At 40.2% G+C, this 23,243-nt stretch overlaps 1 protein-coding gene across 1 annotated transcript; it reads right to left on the bottom strand.

Annotated features, from left to right (window-relative positions):
- Positions 1–758: 758 nt before the first annotated feature.
- On the bottom strand, positions 759–22,414 carry rab25b (RAB25, member RAS oncogene family b). Its single transcript, XM_061934134.2, has 5 exons — positions 20,803–22,414; positions 8,980–9,175; positions 8,617–8,810; positions 3,463–3,543; positions 759–1,218 (listed from the first exon to the last, which is right to left on the bottom strand). Exons 1-5 carry the CDS (start codon positions 20,837–20,839, stop codon positions 1,100–1,102), a joined length of 627 nt encoding a protein of 208 aa, XP_061790118.1. The 5' UTR covers positions 20,840–22,414; the 3' UTR covers positions 759–1,099.
- Between the last annotated feature and the right edge of the window lie 829 nt (positions 22,415–23,243).

The following is a 23,243-nucleotide window of genomic DNA, read 5'->3' as shown; positions in this document are numbered from 1 at the left end:
TTTTTTACAATTGAACAAGGCAGTAGATTATACAAGCTTGGACAGAAAGTTAATAATGACACCAATTTTTTTTTTTATGGAATTGTTTAGTACTGTTTTACCATTTGTTTACTGTAAAAAGTGTTTATACTTTCAATGAACAAATTAAAGTCTTGTGAAAGGTTGACAGGATAACTGGCATTAACTGTCAAAATAATTTCAAACTATTGAAGTTAGCTTACAGAATAAACATGTCAATCAACCCATATGATTTTTGCTGTAATATTTTTGTTTTGAAAAGTCACTGTGACTGATAGAAAAGTGATGGTTTTAGCAACATTTTAACCTGTCTGAATGCAATCAATCATTTTGCGTCGGGGGGCGAAGGAACCCCCCACCAGGACTTTGTCCTGGACCTACCAGGGCCTGCGGCCCCTGGACCCTGGCTACTAGGTTTTTCTGATTTCAAAAGTTGGCAGGTATGATAGTATATATTTGTACCATGAATTGATTAATGTGGACCCCGACTTAAACATTTACCATTTAGTGGTCAATTGTACGGAATATGTACTGCACTGTGCAATCTACTAATAAAAGTCTCAATCAATCAATTAACAGAAAATATTGAACAGGAGATAAGATGACAATTACAGATTCTCTTTGCTGGAAAGTCGTTTTTTGTACACTTGTGCTTGAATATTATTGTAAGTACAGCTTTATAGTAGCATTTCTTGGATGAAGACTTTCCCTAAGACATATGTATTAGAAAGAAGAGCACATTGTGAGCTAACAGCTTTATTTGTGGCTGCCAAGAAGCGTCCCACCCAGCAGTGACAGCACCTCAACTATTAGCCACCGAGCAAAAAACACCAATCATTTCTTCTTGAAATATCCTAACTTCTTCTTTTGTGGACGGACATAATTACACCTGGTTGCATGTTTCACCCAGAGGATCAATTGCCAGGAGGGTATGAATTCATAATAATGAATCATCAATGTGCTGCCTCCACAAGTCCTAATCAGTCGTTGGATGTGCACGCCGGGCTCAGGGGGCGGTCCGACCACACCCCCCGCCCCGCCCCGCCCTCCTTCCTCTGTGCTCCGCCTCCGCTGAGGGTGCTCAGATGTTCTTGCAGCAAGGCTTCTTCTCCTCCGGGTGTGGCACGATGGTGGGGCTGAGGGTCACGGCGCTGATGGAACCTCGCGCCACTTCCTTGCCGTTCACCTTCTTGTGGATCTCTAGGGGTGGACATTCAGCACAAGTCACAAACACAATCTAACTCTTCTTCCTAAGCAGCAACATGGAGAGGGAATAATGTGGGCAAGAAGTAACATAAATATTAGCAGTGAGGCAACACACTTGCTAGCTATCACTTTGTCACACACACACACACACCTGCGGCAGGTGTCAAAGTCCAGCTCTCACAAGCCTGCCAGTAAGGGCTAAATGTACTCCACTTCCCATTTGGACTGAAAGAAATACATTGACTGCAAGCAATTTCATGTCTTTGAAACAAATGTTATAATGTGGAATATTCCTAACAATTGTTTTTGTTCAAACCACAATACATACCTAAATATCAGCTTGACTCAGGAATTTAAACAAATGTTATAATATCATATATTCCTAACAATTGTTTTTGTTCAAACCACAATACATACCTAAATATCAGCTTGACTCAGGATTTCAAAGCAAGTTGTCCATCAAATGGTACGCTGTCAAAGTGATGCTTACGGTAAACAACTGGTAGCTAAGTTGCCCAAATTTGTATTTTTAAGTACTGTTTTTCATTTACAGTAACACTCTGTAAAAAGAAGTGTTGTAAAACAATGGTACCCAGCAGGCATGGAAACAAGGTTGAGAACTTGTTGAATTACTGTAGGTCCTGATGTAGAACAACTCTAACATAACCATGAAACAACTCTAACATAACCATGAAACAACTCTAACATAACCATGAAACAACTCTAACATGAAACAACTCTAACATAACCATGAAACAACTCTAACATAACCATGAAACAACTCTAACATGAAACAACTCTAACATAACCATGAAACAACTCTAACATAACCATGAAACAACTCTAACATAACCATGAAACAACTCTAACATAACCATGAAAGAACTCTGACATAACCATGAAACAACTCTAACATAACCATGAAAGAACTCTGACATAACCATGAAACAACTCTAACATAACCTTGAAACAACTCTAACATAACCATGAAACAACTCTAACATAACCATGAAACAACGCTAACATAACCATGAAACAACTCTAACATAACCATGAAACAACTCTAACATAACCATGAAACAACTCCAACATAACCATGAAACAACTCTAACATAACCATGAAACAACTCTAACATAACCATGAAACAACTCTAACATAACCATGAAACAACTCTAACATAACCTTGAAACAACTCTAACATAACCATGAAACAACTCTAACATAACCATGAAACAACTCTAACATAACCATGAAACAACTCTAACATAACCATGAAACAACTCTAACATAACCATGAAACAACTCTAACATAACCATGAAACAAGTCTAACATAACCATGAAACAAGTCTAACATAACCATGAAACAACTCTAACATAACCATGAAACAACTCTAACATAACCATGAAACAACTCTAACATAACCATGAAACAACTCTAACATAACCATGAAACAAGTCTAACATAACCATGAAACAACGCTAACATAACCATGAAACAAGTCTAACATAACCATGAAACAAGTCTAACATAACCATGAAACAACTCTAACATAACCATGAAACAACTCTAACATAACCATGAAACAACTCTAACATAACCTTGAAACAACTCTAACATAACCATGAAACAACTCTAACATAACCATGAAACAACTCTAACATAACCATGAAACAACTCTAACATAACCATGAAACAACTCTAACATAACCTTGAAACAACTCTAACATAACCATGAAACAACTCTAACATAACCATGAAACAACTCTAACATAACTATGGAACAACTCTAACATAACCATGGAACAACTCTAACGTAACCATGAAACAACTCTAACATAACCATGAAACAACTCTAACATAACCATGAAACAAAGCTGGGTTGGCTTCTGATGTTGATTTACCATTGAAATGTGGTCATTTCCCAAGCAACAAGGTGGTTGTAGATGTACGTAGTCTCAATGTACAAATACAAGGTTGTTTCAAAGTGACTTTTAAAGGACATGTACGTGTAATCAATGTTGTATTAATGTCTTGTGCCTGCTGGGATGGAATTTCCATTTCCAATGAATTATATGCTGAAATGTCATTTTTTACTATAAAATGTACATATATTTTTGACATTGTATGTAAACGATAAATATTGGTTCATTATTGAGTGTTCCAAGCAAGGACCAGACTAAGTGCTTAGCTGTCAATCAAAGGGAACAAGCTGAGGGCCCAAAAGAGAGGACTTACCTGTTAGGACGGTGTTGAACGCCACCTCCACGTTAGTCGACGCCAGAGCGGACGTCTCCAGAAACAATAGACCACTTTTCTCTAAAGAAAATGAGAAAAAATAGATATGATATTGACGTGCCTCCACCTCGACAGCATCTTCTCCCCCCGCCGTCTTTGTTTTAAACGCTTAAACAGATTTAAGTTCCAACTATACACTACTTTGTATTGGAAAGGTCAACAGTGGAGGATACACGTGCATGTACGAGCCAGTCTTCCCCACCACAAGAGGATAGAGAAAAAGAAGGAACTTAGTGACTACAATGGCGGTCTGGAGCAAAGCACTTTGGGTAAATATCTAGCATATATGGAGATATCCGCTGCATCATTGCTTTGCAGGAAGATTGTTTTGTTCAACATCTCCACGACGCCTTCAGGGACTTATGCAGATCCCAAATACACAAGGTCAGCTAACAATAGGTTAGAAAGGTGCCTTTTGCATAATAGCTACCCATTAAAACTAACAACAAATGGTTGGATTATTAGGGCCCGCATGGCCCATTGCAAAAGGACTCCCCCTTATGCAATGGGACATAAGGACCTTTTGAATTTCTAAGGTTTTATTATTATTATTATTCTTCCGCAACTTTGCGCTGTAATTTGACCCCCTTAACATACTTCAAAAACTCACCAAATTTTACACACACATCAGTAATATACGGCAAAACTTTTTATCAAAAAACCAAACCTCAAAACTCAAAATTGCGCTCTAGCGCCCCCTACGAAGAAAAAAAAAAACTAGACTGCCTGTAACTCCCACTAGGAAGGTCGGAGAGACATGAAACAAAAACCTTTATGTAGGTGTGACTTAGACCTAGATTTCATAATAGTATATTCTCGGGCAAAAATCAACAGGAAGTTGGCAATTCCCCCTTCAAGACAAAAAAGTACTAAAAACAGTCACTTTTGCCTCTTTGAGCTGTATTTTCACCCTCTTAACATGCTTCAAAACTCACCAAACTGAACACACACATCAGGACTGGCAAAAATTGCGATCTAATAAAAAAACCTAACCCCAAATCTCAAAATTGCGCTCTAAAACGCAGAAAAAACTGCTCCTCGGAAGAAAAAACCGACAAAACTGCCTGTAACTCTCACTGGGAAGGTCGGAGAGACATGAAACAAAAACCTCTATGTAGGTCTCGCTTAGACCTACATTTCATATATTGACAACCCCCAGGAAAAATCAACAGGAAGTATGCAATTTCCCCTTCAAAACAATTTGTTTTTATAAACCGGTCACTTCTCTTCAAACATTATCTCCTCTGAGCGCGTTTGTCGTATCAGCTTCAAAATAACACAGGACAGAGATTGAACCCTTCCAAATAAAAGTTATCGAAATAATTTTTCTAACTGCTCCGGTTTTGATTCTATGAGCCTTCAAAGAACCACTGCGCTGATGCTGCTGCACTGCTGTTTCTTTAAGATGGCTACTTAAAAGCAGGAAGCACCAACGTGCCCACACAATGCAGACAAGGTAGGTACACTACACAAAAGTCTTGGGACACTTCAGACTAAAAGTAGACAAAAGTATTGGGACACTTGGGACTAAAACTTGACAAAAGTATTGGGACACTTAGGACTAGCACCTGCCAAATACGCGGGCCCGACCAATGCTGCTTGCAGCTTTAATTTGAAATGTATTTTGAAATACAATAAATAAAATAAAAACAAAAGTGACCTTTTTCAGTGTCAAAGGAATGATAAATAAATATTTTTATTTGATCCTTCATCGTACAAAAATGACAATTGCTAGTCAGCAGAAAGGAAGCCAAGGGCCAAAAGTGGTGTTGTCTTATATTCTCACACTGGAAATGTACAAAATGGCCTGAAGGACAAAAGACTTTCTCCTGGGTTTATGTAGCACAACTCTCCAAATGAACACCTTGACAAAAAACATGCCATTAATCATGAAGACATCATCAATCAATTGATTTTGACCTTGAGCGCCATGAGTGATGAGATCAGTGCATGAGTGATGAGATCAGTGCATGAGTGATGAGATCAGTGCATGAGTGATGAGGTCAGTGCATGAGTGATGAGGTCAGTGCATGAGTGATGAGATCAGTGCATGAGTGACGAGATCAGTGCATGAGTGATGAGATCAGTGCATGAGTGATGAGGTCAGTGCATGAGTGATGAGATCAGTGCATGAGTGACGAGATCAGTGCATGAGTGATGAGGTCAGTGCATGAGTGATGAGATCAGTGCATGAGTGATGAGATCAGTGCATGAGTGACGAGATCAGTGCATGAGTGATGAGGTCAGTGCATGAGTGATGAGATCAGTGCATGAGTGATGAGATCAGTGCATGAGTGATGAGATCAGTGCATGAGTGATGAGATCAGTGCATGAGTGACGAGATCAGTGCATGAGTGATGAGATCAGTGCATGAGTGATGAGATCAGTGCATGAGTGATGAGATCAGTGAATGAGTGATGAGGCCAGTGCAAGGTCAGAGAGAGGAGACTCTTTAAGTCCTGAAAGACTTTGACTAACCATCTTGCTGTGCAAATAAACCTCCAGCCTTCAAGTCAAACATTTCAAAACCTTCCTGGAGGACATTCTGACAATCAAATGTCATTTGTGTACAGATATTGGGGGGGAAATGTCAATGATACAGGCCAATAATGTTATGTTATGTTATGTTATTTTCATTTATTATGCGCCCCCCCCAATCACCTGGGATTAATCAAGATTTATCTCAAGGTCCAAAATGGGATTAAAAAATAATGATTTGACAGCCCCAATAAAAACATGAATTAATGCTCACCACATTTCTCTATAAGTCTGTGCTTAGGTAGCAACTTCTACTGTAAAATAATCATGTATAAAAACATGAATTTATGCTCACCACACCGTCTGTAAGTCTCTGCTTAGGTAGCAACTTCTACTGTAAAATAATCATATATAAAAACATGAATTAATGCTCACCACACCGTCTATAAGTCTGTGCTTCGGTAGCAACTTCTACTGTAAAATAATCATATATAAAAACATGAATTTATGCTCACCACACCGTCTATAAGTCTCTGCTAGGTAATAACTTTTACTGTAAAATAATAATTTATAAAAACATGAATTAATGCTCGCCACATCGTCTATAAGTCTGTGCTTAGGTAACAACTTCTACTGTAAAATAATCATATATAAAAACATGACTTAATGCTCACCACATTTCTCTATAAGTCTGTGCTTCAGTAGCAACTTCTACTGTAAAATAATCATATATAAAAACATGAATTAATGCTCACCACACCGTCTATAAGTCTGTGCTTAGGTAGCAACTTCTACTGTAAAATAATCATATATAAAAACATGAATTAATGCTCACCACATTTCTCTATAAGTCTGTGCTTAGGTAGCAACTTCTACTGTAAAATAATCATGTATAAAAACATGATTTAATGCTCACCACACCGTCTATAAGTCTCTGCTTAGGTAGCAACTTCTACTGTAAAATAATCATGTATAAAAACATGATTTAATGCTCACCACACCGTCTATAAGTCTCTGCTTAGGTAGCAACTTCTACTGTAAAATAATCATGTATAAAAACATGATTTAATGCTCACCACACCGTCTATAAGTCTCTGCTAGGTAACAACTTCTACTGTAAAATAATCATATATAAAAACATGAATTAATGCTCACTACACCGTCTATAAGTCTCTGCTTAGGTAAAAACTTCTACTGTAAAATAATCATATATAAAAACATGAATTAATGCTCACCACATTTCTCTATAAGTCTCTGCTAGGTAACAACTTCTACTGTAAAATAATCATATATAAAAACATGAATTAATGTTCACCACACCGTCTATAAGTCTCTGCTTAGGTAACAACTTCTACTGTAAAAAAATCATATATAAAAACATGAATTAATGCTCACCATATTTCTCTATAAGTCTGTGCTTAGGTAGCAACTTCTACTGTAAAATAATCATGTATAAAAACATGAATTAATGCTCATCACATTTCTCTATAAGTCTGTGCTTAGGTAACAACTTCTACTGTAAAATAATCATGTATAAAAACATGAATTAATGCTCACCACACCGTCTATAAGTCTGTGCTTCGGTAGCAACTTCTACTGTAAAATAATCATATATAAAAACATGACTTAATGCTCACCACATTTCTCTATAAGTCTGTGCTTCAGTAGCAACTTCTACTGTAAAATAATCATATATAAAAACATGAATTAATGCTCACCACACCGTCTATAAGTCTCTGCTTAGGTAGCAACTTCTACTGTAAAATAATCATATATAAAAACATGACTTAATGCTCACCACATTTCTCTATAAGTCTGTGCTTAGGTAGCAACTTCTACAGTAAAATAATCACATATAAAAACATGACTTAATGCTCACCACATTTCTCTATAAGTCTCTGCTTCGGTAGCAACTTCTACTGTAAAATAATCATATATAAAAACATGAATTTATGCTCACCACACCGTCTATAAGTCTCTGCTAGGTAACAACTTCTACTGTAAAATAATCATGTATAAAAACATGACTTAATGCTCACCATATTTCTCTATAAGTCTGTGCTTAGGTAGCAACTTCTACTGTAAAATAATCATATATAAAAACATGACTTAATGCTCACCATATTTCTCTATAAGTCTGTGCTTAGGTAGCAACTTCTACTGTAAAATAATCATATATAAAAACATGATTTAATGCTCACCACACTGTCTATAAGTCTCTGTTTAGGTAGCAACTTCTACTGTAAAATAATCATATATAAAAACATGATTTAATGCTCACCACACCGTCTGTAAGTCTCTGTTTAGGTAGCAACTTCTACTGTAAAATAATCATATATAAAAACATGAATTAATGCTCACCACACTGTCTGTAAGTCTCTGCTTAGGTAACAACTTCTACTGTCGGAATGTAAAAAGAAACAGTTTCAGTTTCTGGTCAGTTTCTTCGGTCCTGCTGACTTTTATTTCAATCAAGCTGTTTTTCAATCAAATGATTGCTTTTTGACAGGAAAAAAGAAGGCTTTGTTTTTGTTGACATTTTTTGGAGGTGGAAATGAAAGTAATGTTGTTCAGGAGCGCGACAAGGACCTAAACACCTGAAAGTTTTGGTCCTACCTGCAAATTCTTTGGCCTGGTCCGTGGGCACCGACCTGTCGGACTCCAGGTCACACTTGTTGCCCACCAACATGACCACGATGTGAGGGTCGGCGTGGTCGAAGAGCTCCTTCAGCCAGCGCTCCACGCTGTCATAGGTCAGATGTTTGGTGATGTCATAGACCAGCAGGGCGCCCACCGCCCCTCTGTAGTAGCTGTAAGGAGGGGAAGACATTCATTGTCACCTTTGCTCTCCGCCAACGGCCGCTGGAATAATGTTAGCTGCTGCTCAAATGAGGACATTTGCACTTGGAATAAGTCCAGAAGCCAAAGATCTGATGACTTTTTCCAGCAATAATCCAATTTGATTGAAGAAGAACTCACGCTGAGGTGATGGCCCGATAGCGCTCCAGTCCCGCCGTGTCCCAGATCTGGGCTTTGACGGCGAAGGTGTTGAGCTGGACCGTCCGCGTGCTGAACTCCACGCCGATGGTGGTGCGACTGTCGTGGTTGAACTCGTTTTTGGTGAAGCGGGACAGCAGGTTGCTCTTGCCCACACCCGACTCCCCGATCAGGACCACTGAGGGAGGAACATGGTGGCCTTTCAGTCAAGGTCACAGGAACATGGTGGCCTTTCAGTCAAGGTCACAGCTTTAGGAGCCAGTTTGAGAGTTGATTTGACAAAATATTTTGTAAGAAGTTAATGTTTCTTCATATGTAGTCTTCCTATAGTTTAAACATCATGTTTCTTCATGTGTAGTCTTCCTATAGGACGCTGTATCGATCCGTTGTGGTGAAGAAGGAGCTGAGCCGGAAGGCAAAGCTCTCAATTTAGCGGTTGATCTACGTTCTGTCGGAGGCAGATATTTACATATATCCGAATTTAAGTTGTACTTCTTTCATTTCTTAGTCATATTTGAAAACAGCTCGTGTTTTCCATTTCTTCTCTTGATGCTCTGTCAGCAAGTGTACTGTGTGTGTTAACCTTGAGTTCTTTGGAATGTGTTTTGACTAGCATTTGTTTTGTCTACAGAGATGGGACGAGAGAGAGGGTGGTGGGATCGGGAAGACAGACCATTTTGGGAGGCGCAATAGAATGTTCTAGGGTTAGACTGGTCTCAATCAATGTATATTGGCAAAGCTTTGAGAATATACAACAAAATACCTATTCTGTCTCTGGTGGTTTTTCAACTCAGCTTTAAGTGTCGGAAAGAACTTGGGAGCGAATTGTGACTTGAATTCCCTGGGAGGAACAACTGGTCCAAAAGTTCCCATTCTCACCTATGGTCATGAGCTTTGGGTTATGACTGAAAGGACAAGATCACGGGTACAAGCGGCCCAAATGAGTTTCCTCCGCCGGGTGGTGGGGCTCTCCCTTAGAGATAGGGTGAGAAGCTCTGTCATCCGGGAGGAACTCAGAGTAAAGTTGCTGCTCCTCCACATGGAGAGGAGCCAGATGAGGTGGTTTGGGCATCTGGTCAGGATGCCACCCGAACGCCTCCCTAGGGAGGTGTTTCGGGCACGTCCGACCGGTAGGAGGCCACGGGGGAAGACCCAGGACAGGTTGGGAAGACTATGTCTCCCGGCTGGCCTGGGAACGCCTGGGGAGAGGAAATCCTGACTTCCTCGTTTATAGTTTAAAAAATGCACACATTCTTTTATTCATTTTTTTGATGGTTCAAAGTCTTTTAAGTGTGTAATTTTCAGTATCAAATGGTTCAAGTTGGTAAAAAAAAAGCCCAGTTGTGTCTCCTGTACACAACTTGACAGTCCACAATGTTGCTGGAGCTCAAATCCTCATCAGGTGGAACAAGTTGGGCTTCTATTATGTCACTTTCAGTTGGAAGTGTCTGACTGGCAGAGGGCCAAACGTCACATGGAGACTAGAGAGGGTGTGATTGTCAACCTGTCTTTACAACGTCACATGGTGACTAGAGAGGGTGTGATTGTCAACCTGTCTTTACAACGTCACATGGTGACTAGAGAGGGTGTGATTGTCAACCTGTCTTTACAACGTCACATGGAGACTAGAGAGGGTGTGATTGTCTTTTCTAGGTCTAACCAGTCATGTGAGGTCACCTCGGGGAATGTTCTACCTGGCTGCAGGTAATTGTTCACCCAGTTCTTCCACTACTCCCTAACTGCTTGTACAAACAACAGCCTTACGCCACACTGGACTCTTGATTCCAGGGAATGTAGCGGGGCCCCCCGGGGGGGTCTCAAGGGTTTTAATGTGTGACCGTTTGGGTTGTTTGCAGCAAAAGTAACAACAATTGTCAAACAATCACAGGGGTGTGTTTAAAAGTAAATATACATGTGACCACCCTGGTTAATATTTAAAGAGTGTCTGTTGAACTGTAGACGTTATTTATTGATGTAGTTGGACAGCTCAGACAGTCATTGTGGGAGGACGCTATGTTTACTTATTTGTTGTATACTCAGTCTGGTATTGCCACTAACATTGTGGGAGGACACTATGTTTATGTCATGTCTGTTTAATCATGTTTTGTTTTAAGTCATGTTTTGTTTAGTTATAGGACTCTTTAGTTTCTGTCTTTTCACTCCCTTGTCTTGTTTCCATGATTACCCCATTAGTTTCACCTGTTCCACGTTTGGACTCATTGTGCACTCTTGTTTGTCACCATAGCAACCATTAGTTTTCACCTGTCACGTCACGCACCTGTTTCACGTTTTGAGTCACGCACCTGCTTTCACTAATCATGTCCATAGTATTTAAGTTCATTCATTTTCTGTTGTTCGTCCTGACGTCCTCACCACATTTATGCTCTGTCCATTTTTTCATGTCCATGTTCACGCTGCTCCTTTTTTGTCCATGCCAAGTAAGTTTTCTTTATTCAAGCCATAGTTTGCAAGTTTTGTTTAATTGTTCATAGTTTATTCTCCGCCACTGTGCGCGCCTTTTGGTTGATCCTTTTTTTTTTGTATTTATAGTTAATAAATAAATCATGTACCTTCATTCCCGTCTCGCCCGTGCCAACTTTCCGTTGCATCCCGGAAAAGCAAACACCCAGGACCAAGTCTTGACAGTTTACTTATTTGTTGTATACTCAGTCTGGTATTGCCACTAACATTGTGGGAGGACGCTATGTTTACTTATTTGTTGTTGTTTGAAAGACAAATCTTATTCTTGCTGAATGATTTGATGTGGATCAAAGGTGTGACCCGCAGCTCACCACCAATAGGGCTACCGCAATGCATTGTGGGGCCGCGGCTGGTGTTTACATGGCTGTACTGCAATTGTGAGAGAGATCAACAACCTGGATTCAAATGGATCCTACAAAATCAAAAACTGTACCGAGACAAACTGTACCCAATTCCAAAGGCTCGCTACCTCCAAAAAAGAGGTTAAATAGGTGGAATTGATCCATATGAGCACATCCAATGGACGTAAGCTTCCCCTATTGTCCACATCTCCTCCATGGAGTCAGTTTTTGTACAATTTGGGAATACAAAGTCTGTTAAGTCTCATTGTTCCATGTTCAAATTGCGCGGAATCATCAAATCTGCACGGAATCATCTAGTGAGGGGGTCAGGTTTCCCTGAAAACACAAGCAAATTAGTACTTTAAAATACTTTGATCACTTCTCCGAATATAATACTCATTTATGTTTGTGCTTACACGCCACTAAAAGTCAACAGACAACATGCTTTTTTCCAACTGCACGTTGTTTGTAGCTTGGCTAACGCTAAGAGCCTACTAAATGCTACGTATACAAGAGAATAAAACAGGTGTAAAAATGCACCAAGTGATGGCGTTAAAAGTGATGTTTGATGGTCTCATGGCTGCTATTCAGGTGTCTCTTTATTAGCTTACTAGCTCCAGTTCCTTGGCTCTGATTTCACGCTGGAAATGAGAAAAATCCCACCAAAATGTTTTGTTTTTTCCCTGAAACGATCACGACAACAATTGCGGGAGTTGGTGATGTTGCCATGTTTTAAACGAGAAGAAAACTTAATCACAAAGTCTGGCATTCAGTGGTGTAAATGAGCTATTCAGAGGCCTGCTTTGAGACTTTTATTAGTAGGTTGTACAGTGAAGTACATATTTCGTACAATTGACCACTAAATGGTAACACCCCAATAAGTTTTTACACTTGTTTAAGTCGGGGTCCACTTAAATTGATTCATGATACAGATATATACTATCAGATATATACTATCATCATAATACAGTCATCACACAAGATAATCATCAGGGTGTATACATTGAATTATTTACATTATTTACAATTCTGGGTGTGGAGGGGCGGGGGGTTAGGTTTGGTTGTTATCATCAGTCATCAACAATTGAGAACAGAGAAATGGATATTGAACCAGTGTAGGTCTGACTTGGTAGTATATGTACAGCAAGTAGTGGACAAAGAGAGAGAGAGAGAGAGAGAGAGAGATCAGAAGGCATAAGAAAAATATCTGCATTTGATTGTTTACATTTGATTATTAACAACAATCCAGGGAGGTGGGATGCGGAAGGGAGGGTGTTAGTTTAGGGTGGAAGTTGCCTGGAGGTGTTCTTTTATTGCGGTTTTGAAGGAGGATAGAGATGCCCTTTCTTTTATACCTGTTGGGAGCGCATTCCATATTGATGTGGCATAGAAAGAGAATGAGTTAAGACCTTTGTTAGATGGGAATCTGGGTTTAACGTGGTTAGTGGAGCTCCCCCTGGTGTTGTGGTTATGGCGGTCATTTACGTTAAGGAAGTAGTTTGACATGTACTTCGGTATCAGGGAGGTGTAGCGGATTTTATAGACCAGGCTCAGTGCAAGTTGTTTTACTCTGTCCTCCACCCTGAGCCAGCCCACTTTGGAGAAGTGGGTAGGATCAATCAGTAAAATACTGTAATCATAGTAATATGACAAAAATGACTGTAAATTCAAATTCAATGCACTACAGAAGATGCTCAGTGTAATTATTAATCCCCACTTTCTTATTTTGATGAAAAAAACAGAAAATAAAACAGCCCAAAATAGTTTATTTATTTTTGTTTTGTAGGTTGAAGTGTTTTATGTAGTGTACTTAAAGTTGCGGATCAATTTAAATGTATCATTAATTATTGACTTTACTTTTCAGTATCAAATGGTTCAAGTCAGTCAAAAAATGTTTACAATTTAAACAAGGGTAAAAAAATATTTTTGGAATTTCCAGCAAATTGATGCAGGATTGAAAAAAAACAATGTCAATGAAGTTATTTGTTGTAAATTGATCTATATTTCTTGTTCTTTAATGTTACGCAGAGGTGTACTCGTAACAATGTCATAGACAAATGATATTATGTATATTGACGGTGGTGTGAAATATTTTCTTATTCCTGGGGGGTTGGAACAGAAAATAATGAGAAGCTCTACTTTAAGGGTTCCATAGACACTTTCTTCACCCTCGGGCCGCCAAAAGCGATCCGTATGGGCGGCAGCACTACTCACTTGTAATGCACTTTTCCACCACTTGTGGCAGTAATGACAATATCAAACAAACAGAAGAAGTCTTGAGATAAAGTCATAAACAGTTTCTTAAGTGCAAAAAGTATGACTAATGTGGTTAAAGCTGTGTTATCGTTTGCACTTCAATTTAGTTAAGAAACATATTCATTATTATTTTTCAGTATTATTTATGTAGTGAGAATTCATTTATTTCAGCACTGCGTGATTGTATGTACACTTATTTTTCATCAGTTTTTATGAGTCCCTTCTTTGCAGTATATTTGATTACAGAAGTATTTATTTTTGTAATCTGCCTGACCTAAGCCTCAATAATAACACTTGTGATTCACACATGCTTTCATACCAGTTGACAAGGTTTATCCTGTTAAACTAAGGAGGTTACATATAATTATTCAACATTATTAAAAGCAAAAGTGAAATGACTAATTCTGTGGTAATATTTTAACGGGCCCCGAGTCTCTGTGTAGTGGAAAAGTTGGGCCCTGAGGTGAAAAAGGTGAAGAACCATTGGCATAGACCAGGTTGATAAAGGTTGTTAAGGGTGAAGAACCACTGGCACAGACCAGGTTGATAAAGGTTGTTAAAGGTGAAGAACCACTGACACAGACCAGGTTGATAAAGGTTGTTAAAGGTGAAGAACCATTGGCACATACCAGGTCAATAAAGGTTGTTAAAGGTGAAGAACCACTGGCACAGACCAGGTTGATAAAGGTTGTTAAAGGTGAAGAACCACTGGCACAGACCAGGTTGATAAAGGTTGTTAAAGGTGAAGAACCACTGGCATAGACCAGGTTGATAAAGGTTGTTAAAGGTGAAGAACCACTGGCACAGACCAGGTTGATAAAGGTTGTTAAAGGTGAAGAACCACTGGCACAGACCAGGTTGATAAAGGTTGTTAAAGGTGAAGAACCACTGGCACAGACCAGGTTGATAAAGGTTGTTAAAGGTGAAGAACCACTGGCACAGACCAGGTTGATAAAGGTTGTTAAAGGTGAAGAACCACTGACACAGACCAGGTTGATAAAGGTTGTTAAAGGTGAAGAACCATTGGCACATACCAGGTCAATAAAGGTTGTTAAAGGTGAAGAACCACTGGCACAGACCAGGTTGATAAAGGTTGTTAAAGGTGAAGAACCATTGGCACAGACCAGGTTGATAAAGGTTGTTAAAGGTGAAGAACCACTGGCACAGACCAGGTTGATAAAGTTTGTTAAAGGTGAAGAACCACTGGCATAGACCAGGTTGATAAAGGTTGTTAAAGGTGAAGAACCACTGGCACAGACCAGGTTGATAAAGGTTGTTAAAGGTGAAGAACCACTGGCACAGACCAGGTTGATAAAGGTTGTTAAAGGTGAAGAACCACTGGCACAGACCAGGTTGATAAAGGTTGTTACAGGTGAAGAACCACTGACACAGACCAGGTTGATAAAGGTTGTTAAAGGTGAAGAACCATTGGCACAGACCAGGTTGATAAAGGTTGTTAAAGGTGAAGAACCATTGGCACAGACCAGGTTGATAAAGGTTGTTAAAGGTGAAGAACCACTGGCATAGACCAGGTTGATAAAGGTTGTTAAAGGTGAAGAACCACTGGCACAGACCAGGTTGATAAAGGTTGTTAAAGGTGAAGAACCACTGGCACAGACCAGGTTGATAAAGGTTGTTAAAGGTGAAGAACCACTGGCACAGACCAGGTTGATAAAGGTTGTTAAAGGTGAAGAACCACTGGCACAGACCAGGTTGATAAAGGTTGTTAAAGGTGAAGAACCACTGGCACAGACCAGGTTGATAAAGGTTGTTAAAGGTGAAGAACCACTGGCACAGACCAGGTTGATAAAGGTTGTTAAAGGTGAAGAACCACTGGCACAGACCAGGTTGATAAAGGTTGTTAAAGGTGAAGAACCACTGGCACAGACCAGGTTGTTAAAGGTGAAGAACCACTGGCATAGACCAGGTTGATAAAGGTTGTTACAGGTGAAGAACCACTGGCACAGATGAGGTTGATAAAGGTTGTTAAAGGTGAAGAACCACTGGCACAGACCAGGTTGATAAAGGTTGTTAAAGGTGAAGAACCACTGGCACAGACCAGGTTGATAAAGGTTGTTAAAGGTGAAGAACCACTGGCACAGACCAGGTTGATAAAGGTTGTTAAAGGTGAAGAACCACTGGCACAGACCAGGTTGTTAAAGGTGAAGAACCACTGGCACAGACCAGGTTGATAAAGGTTGTTAAAGGTGAAGAACCACTGGCACAGACCAGGTTGATAAAGGTTGTTAAAGGTAAAGAACCACTGGCACAGACCAGGTTGTTAAAGGTTGTTAAAGGTGAAGAACCACTGGCACAGACCAGGTTGATAAAGGTTGTTAAAGGTGAAGAACCACTGGCACAGACCAGGTTGATAAAGGTTGTTAAAGGTAAAGAACCACTGGCACAGACCAGGTTGATAAAGGTTGTTAAAGGTGAAGAACCACTGGCACAGACCAGGTTGATAAAGGTTGTTAAAGGTAAAGAACCACTGGCACAGACCAGGTTGATAAAGGTTGTTAAAGGTGAAGAACCACTGGCACAGACCAGGTTGATAAAGGTTGTTAAAGGTGAAGAACCACTGGCACAGACCAGGTTGTTAAAGGTGAAGAACCACTGGCATAGACCAGGTTGATAAAGGTTGTTACAGGTGAAGAACCACTGGCACAGATGAGGTTGATAAAGGTTGTTAAAGGTGAAGAACCACTGGCACAGACCAGGTTGATAAAGGTTGTTAAAGGTGAAGAACCACTGGCACAGACCAGGTTGATAAAGGTTGTTAAAGGTGAAGAACCACTGGCACAGACCAGGTTGATAAAGGTTGTTAAAGGTGAAGAACCACTGGCACAGACCAGGTTGTTAAAGGTGAAGAACCACTGGCACAGACCAGGTTGATAAAGGTTGTTAAAGGTGAAGAACCACTGGCACAGACCAGGTGGATAAAGGTTGTTACAGGTGAAGAACCACTGGCACAGACCAGGTTGATAAAGGTTGTTAAAGGTGAAGAACCACTGGCACAGACCAGGTTGATAAAGGTTGTTAAAGGTGAAGAACCACTGGCACAGACCAGGTTGATAAAGGTTGTTAAAGGTGAAGAACCACTGGCACAGACCAGGTTGATAAAGGTTGTTAAAGGTGAAGAACCACTGGCACAGACCAGGTTGTTAAAGGTGAAGAACCACTGGCACAGACCAGGTTGATAAAGGTTGTTAAAGGTGAAGAACCACTGGCACAGACCAGGTGGATAAAGGTTGTTACAGGTGAAGAACCACTGGCACAGACCAGGTTGATAAAGGTTGTTAAAGGTGAAGAACCACTGGCACAGACCAGGTTGATAAAGGTTGTTAAAGGTGAAGAACCACTGGCACAGACCAGGTTGATAAAGGTTGTTAAAGGTGAAGAACCACTGGCACAGACCAGGTTGATAAAGGTTGTTAACGGTGAAGAACCACTGGCACAGACCAGGTTGATAAAGGTTGTAAAAGGTGAAGAACCACTGGCACAGACCAGGTTGATAAAGGTTGTTAAAGGTAAAGAACCACTGGCACAGACCAGGTTGTTAAAGGTTGTTAAAGGTGAAGAACCACTGGCACAGACCAGGTTGCACACAATAACAATAACAAGACAATAACAAGTTGTTATATCCATAGCAGACAACTTCTGTTGACAAGTGTGATCATGTGGGGTCTATGTTTGTGTCACGTGACAGAGGGGGAGTGGTCACCACAAAGGTGTTTGTGTCACGTGACAGAGGGGGAGTGGTCACCACAAAGGTGTCTGTGTCACATGACGGAGGGGGAGTGGTCACCACAAAGGTGTTTGTGTCACATGACAGAGGGGGAGTGGTCACCACAAAGGTGTTTGTGTCACATGACGGAGGGGGAGTGGTCACCACAAAGGTGTTTGTGTCACGTGACAGAGGGGGAGTGGTCACCACAAAGGTGTTTGTGTCACGTGACAGAGGGGGAGTGGTCACCACAAAGGTGTTTGTGTCACGTGACAGAGGGGGAGTGGTCACCACAAAGGTGTTTGTGTCACGTGACGGAGGGGGAGTGGTCACCACAAAGGTGTTTGTGTCACGTGACAGAGGGGGAGTGGTCACCACAAAGGTGTTTGTGTCACGTGACAGAGGGGGAGTGGTGTAGTTTACCTGCATTCAAGGGGAGGGAGAGCACACTTCTTCCAGGTCTGAATTCCAGGCACAAAGCAATCCGGTTTATAATTGTAGAAGAAGCAGCGTTGAGGACGTTACTGGTCAAACAGGAAGTTCCTTCCTTTCAAGCCATTTTGGAAGGAATCCCACAGCTCTGTGGGTGTGTCCAAAAGTTTGGACACACCTTCTCCTCATTCAATGTGTTTTCTTTATTTTCATGACTATTTACATTGTAGATTGTCACATCAAAACTATGAATGAATACATGTGTAACAAGCTATTAAAATGTTAGCATAACTAAGTGACAACTGTGTAACAAGCTATCAAAATGTTAGCATAACTAAGTGACAAGTATGTAACAAGCTATCAAAATGTTAGCATAACTAAGTGACAACTGTGTAACAAGCTATCAAAATGTTAGCATAACTAAGTGACAAGTATGTAACAAGCTATTAAAATGTTAGCATAACTAAGTGACAACTGTGTAACAAGCTATCGAAATGTTAGCATAACTAAGTGACAAGTGTGTGACTAAGCAAGGGACATAACTAAGTGACAAGTGTGTGACTAAGCAAGGGACATAACTAAGTGACAAGTGTGTGACTAAGCAAGGGACATAACTAAGTGACAAGTGTGTGACTAAGCAAGGGACATAACTAAGTGACAAGTGTGTGGGTAAGCAAGGGACATAACTAAGTGACAAGTGTGTGACTAAGCAAGGGACATAACTAAGTGACAAGTGTGTGACTAAGCAGGGGACATAACTAAGTGACAAGTGTGCGACTAAGCAAGGGACATAACTAAGTGACAAGTGTGTGACTAAGCAAGGGACATAACTAAGTGACAAGTGTGTGACTAAGCAAGGGACATAACTAAGTGACAAGTGTGTGACTAAGCAAGGGACCATTAGACTTCATGTGTGGCATTTTAAAAGCACACAAGGCCAATAATGATCATGGTAAAACTACAATTACAATTCGTAAAACAAATTAGATGAATCACATTTTGTAATTTGGATGAATGATGATTAATGATTAATGATTAGTGATTAATGATTGATTACAACTAATTACTTGCTGGCATCATTTCAATGATCTTAAGAAAAGAGCCCAATATTGATCTGAATGTCATCCAGGAAACTCTTTCAACTTTTCACTTCAACGCACAAAACTTGGTCACCTTCTTCCAGGTTGTATTTTGGACTCATTTTTGTACTGACCCATGCATTGATCTGATCACTGACCGATGCATTGATCTGATCACTGACCGATGCATTGATCTGATCACTGACCGATGCATTGATCTGATCACTGACCGATGCATTGATCTGATCACTGACTGATGCATTGATGTGATCACTGACCGATGCATTGATCTGATGACTGACATTGATCTGATCACTGACCGATGCATTGATCTGATCACTGACCAATGCATTGATCTGATCACTGACTGATGCATTGATGTGATCACTGACCGATGCATTGATCTGATGACTGACATTGATCTGATCACTGACCGATGCATTGATCTGATGACTGACCAATGCATTGATCTGATGACTGACATTGATCTGATCACTGACCGATGCATTGATCTGATCACTGACTGATGCATTGATGTGATCACTGACCGATGCATTGATCTGATCACTGACCAATGCATTGATCTGATCACTGACTGATGCATTGATGTGATCACTGACCGATGCATTGATCTGATGACTGACATTGATCTGATCACTGACCGATGCATTGATCTGATGACTGACCAATGCATTGATCTGATGACCGATGCATTGATCTGATGACTGACATTGATCTTATCACTGACCGATGCATTGATCTGATCACTGACTGATGCACTGATGTGATCACTGACCGATGCATTGATCTGATGACTGACATTGATCTGATCACTGACCGATGCATTGATCTGATGACTGACATTGATCTGATCACTGATGTGATGACTGACATTGATCTGATGACTGACATTGATCTGATCACTGACCGATGCATTGATCTGATGACTGACATTGATCTGATCACTGATTTGATGACTGACATTGATCTGATCACTGACGTGATGACTGACATTGATCTGATCACTGACTGATGCATTGATGTGATGACTGACCGATGCATTGATCAATGACCGATGCATTGATGTGATGACTGACCGTGTACACAGCAGGTACGGTCAAAACAAATTGCATGAATAATTTAAGTGTGTTGATGATTCATGCTAAGTTAGAGAGATGACTCACATGAGTTAAGAGTAAAAATCCTCCAAGTGACATTGACATGTTTTGTTGTCTTCTTGCTGCTAAAGTATTGTTTTGTCTGGGAAATAGTTTTGTCAAGATGTTATTGACCATAGCCAGGTGAGTTTTGTCAAGATGTTATTGACCATAGCCAGGTGAGTTTTGTCAAGATGTTATTGACCATAGCCAGGTGAGAGTGAGGACAAGGGTGGTCTTGTTGCCCACAATGTCAGCACGGACATGGAAGGATTAAACAAGGTCAAGACCCCAGAAGGCTGGAATGTTTTTGGAAGTAGAAGAACTTGACTCACCCTTGAAGACAAAATTGTAGGCCTCGTCTGAGCCCATGTTGCATCCATCCACTTCTTCTTCTCCTCACCGAGCAGCAGACGTCACTAGTCGGAGTCTTCCTGGGTGCACGACATGTTGTTTGCAGGCCTGGGAGCGGCCGGCCTCAGCACGGAGGGCGTGTCTTCAGGCTGAGGCAGGTCGATCAGGTGGGAGGGGCCAGCAGGTGAAATGGAAGGGTTGGTCAGGCACCCCCTGCTGGTGGGAATAAAGTACTGCATGCAGAGGAATGAACTGGAATAAAAAGCAATGCAAAAACTGATATTATTTATATTAAAAGACTAAACTTTCTGCCAGCTTTACATTATTGGGCACTAAGTATGTTACTATTAAATATTAGCTACAACATTTGAGCTTTTTCTCATTTGCTCTTTTATTTTACTTTTTCCCCTGTAAAAATATAATCCTGATAACAGGCGTCCCCTGCTGGCGGGAATAAAGTACTGCATGCAGAAGGTTTGTTGGTCAATCTGTGAGGAATGAACTGGAATAAAAAGCAATTGCATAAATGGAAATGATCATTGGTCAGGGGTGTCCAAACTTTTTCCACTGAAAATGTGGGGGCCATTTCGACATGTTTTATTTCTAAAACAAATACAATATAAACGTTTTTTTCTCCTTTAGATCTCCCCTCAAGTTTATTCCCAAGGGCCTGGAAGGGTCTCAGTCATAACAATGTTAAATATATATTTGATTTATTTCCTTAATCAAAGCTTAAATCAGTAGATCAACTTAAGGCAAACCTTTTGGCTCAGGGGCCACATTGGCTTTTGAAATTTGACAGACGGGCCGAGCGAGCACACCATGCATTTCAAAGTTGGAACTAAGAGTATTCTGTGACTAGAGGAAAAAAAACAACAGGCTTTTTTAGTGTGCTGTGTCGACTGCAGACATTCTCTGTGTGTTTTATGCCTGAAAAGTGTTTGTCCATCTTAAATATTCATTTTTGTTCCACATTTACTCCCGCACGTTACCAGCATTTGTGAACTGTTGACAGCAATTTAAACTACTATTTTTTGTTGGTAAATGAGGTATGATGAGAGGTTGTCATCACACTTCAACATCTCTAACATTTACATGCTGCCTCTTTGCTGGTCACCATTGCGAATAAGACTTCTTCACTTCCTTACCCTGGATGAATAAATATCCAAATACAAGTATACTAGGGAGTGAGGATGACTTTGTGTTGCTAAATGCTTATATACAAGATTACCCAGAAGGCTTAGCGCCACCAATAACAAAAGAATTACAGTAAGTGATGCAGGGGTACCATTTTGCATATGAGAGATTCTAAAACCAATCCAAGATAGCGAAATAAACTTTGTAAATAAACAAAACATCCACATCTTAGCTTTGCCTTTTAACTTATGAGTTAGTATAATATGCAGTCTATCATTTATCTTAAAACTGTATCACTAAGTGTTTCATATCAGTTGATATTGATAATTAGGGCCCGCATGGCCCATTCCTTATGCAATGGGACATAAGGACCTATTGTATTTGTAAGGTTTTATTATTCTTTATTCTTCCGCCGCCACATTAAACTGTAATTTGACCCACTTAACATGCTTCAAAACTCACCATATTTGACCCACACATCAGGACCTGCGAAAATTACCTTTTTTTTAAAAAACCGAACCCCAAAACTCAAAATTGCGCTCTAGCGCCCCCTAGGAAAAAAAAAACCTAGACTGCCTATATCTAGGAACTTCGGAGAGACATGAATCAAAAACCTGTATGTAGGTCTGACTTAGACCTAGTTTTCATAATTGTATATCATCGGGCAGAAATCAACAGGAAGTTGGCAATTCCCCCTTCAAGACAAAAAAGTACTAAAAACAGTCACTTTTGCCTCTTTGAGCTGTAATTTGACCCCCTTAACACGCTTATCACCGAACTGAACGCACACATCAGGACTGGCAAAAATTGCGATCTAATGAAAAAACCTAACACCAAATTAAAAAATTGCGCTCTAGAGCAATTTTTGAATAAAACGGAGAAAAAACTGCTCCTCGGAAGAAAAAAATGACAAAACTGCCTGTAACTCCCACTGGGAAGGTCGGAGAGACATGAAACAAAAACCTCTATGTAGGTCTCACTTAGACCTACATTTCATAAATTGACAACCCCCAGCAAAAATCAACAGGAAGTTTGCTATTCCCCCTTCAAAACAAATTTTTTGTAAAAACCGGTCACCTTCCTTCAAAAACGAACTCCTCTGAGCGCGTTTGTCGTTTCGCCTTCAAACTAACACAGGAGAGAGATTGAACCCTTGTGATTACAATGACAGAAGCGCTTTTTTTCTAACTGCTCCGGTTTTGATTTTATGACCCTTCAAAGACCCGCTGCGCTGATGCTGCTGCGCTGCTGTTTTTTTTTAAATGGCTGCTTAAAAGCAGGAAGC

The sequence above is a fragment of the Nerophis lumbriciformis genome, linkage group LG30, assembly GCF_033978685.3.
Source record: "Nerophis lumbriciformis linkage group LG30, RoL_Nlum_v2.1, whole genome shotgun sequence".
In the NCBI taxonomy this organism is placed as follows: domain Eukaryota; kingdom Metazoa; phylum Chordata; class Actinopteri; order Syngnathiformes; family Syngnathidae; genus Nerophis; species Nerophis lumbriciformis.
Note: the sequence above shows the minus strand (reverse complement) of the source record. Positions and strands in the feature narration are given on the sequence as shown.

What these genes read in the sequence shown, in the direction of transcription:
- rab25b (XM_061934134.2), bottom strand. Translation starts at nt 20,839, where the DNA reads ATGGGCTCAGACGAGGCCTACAATTTTGTCTTCAAGG. An exon ending in CTACAATTTTGTCTTCAAGG is followed by an intron (nt 9,176 to 20,802) that starts GTGAGTCAAGTT and finishes TTCCTCCCTCAG; the next exon opens with TGGTCCTGATCGGGGAGTCG. An exon ending in TATCGGGCCATCACCTCAGC is followed by an intron (nt 8,811 to 8,979) that starts GTGAGTTCTTCT and finishes CCCTCCTTACAG; the next exon opens with CTACTACAGAGGGGCGGTGG.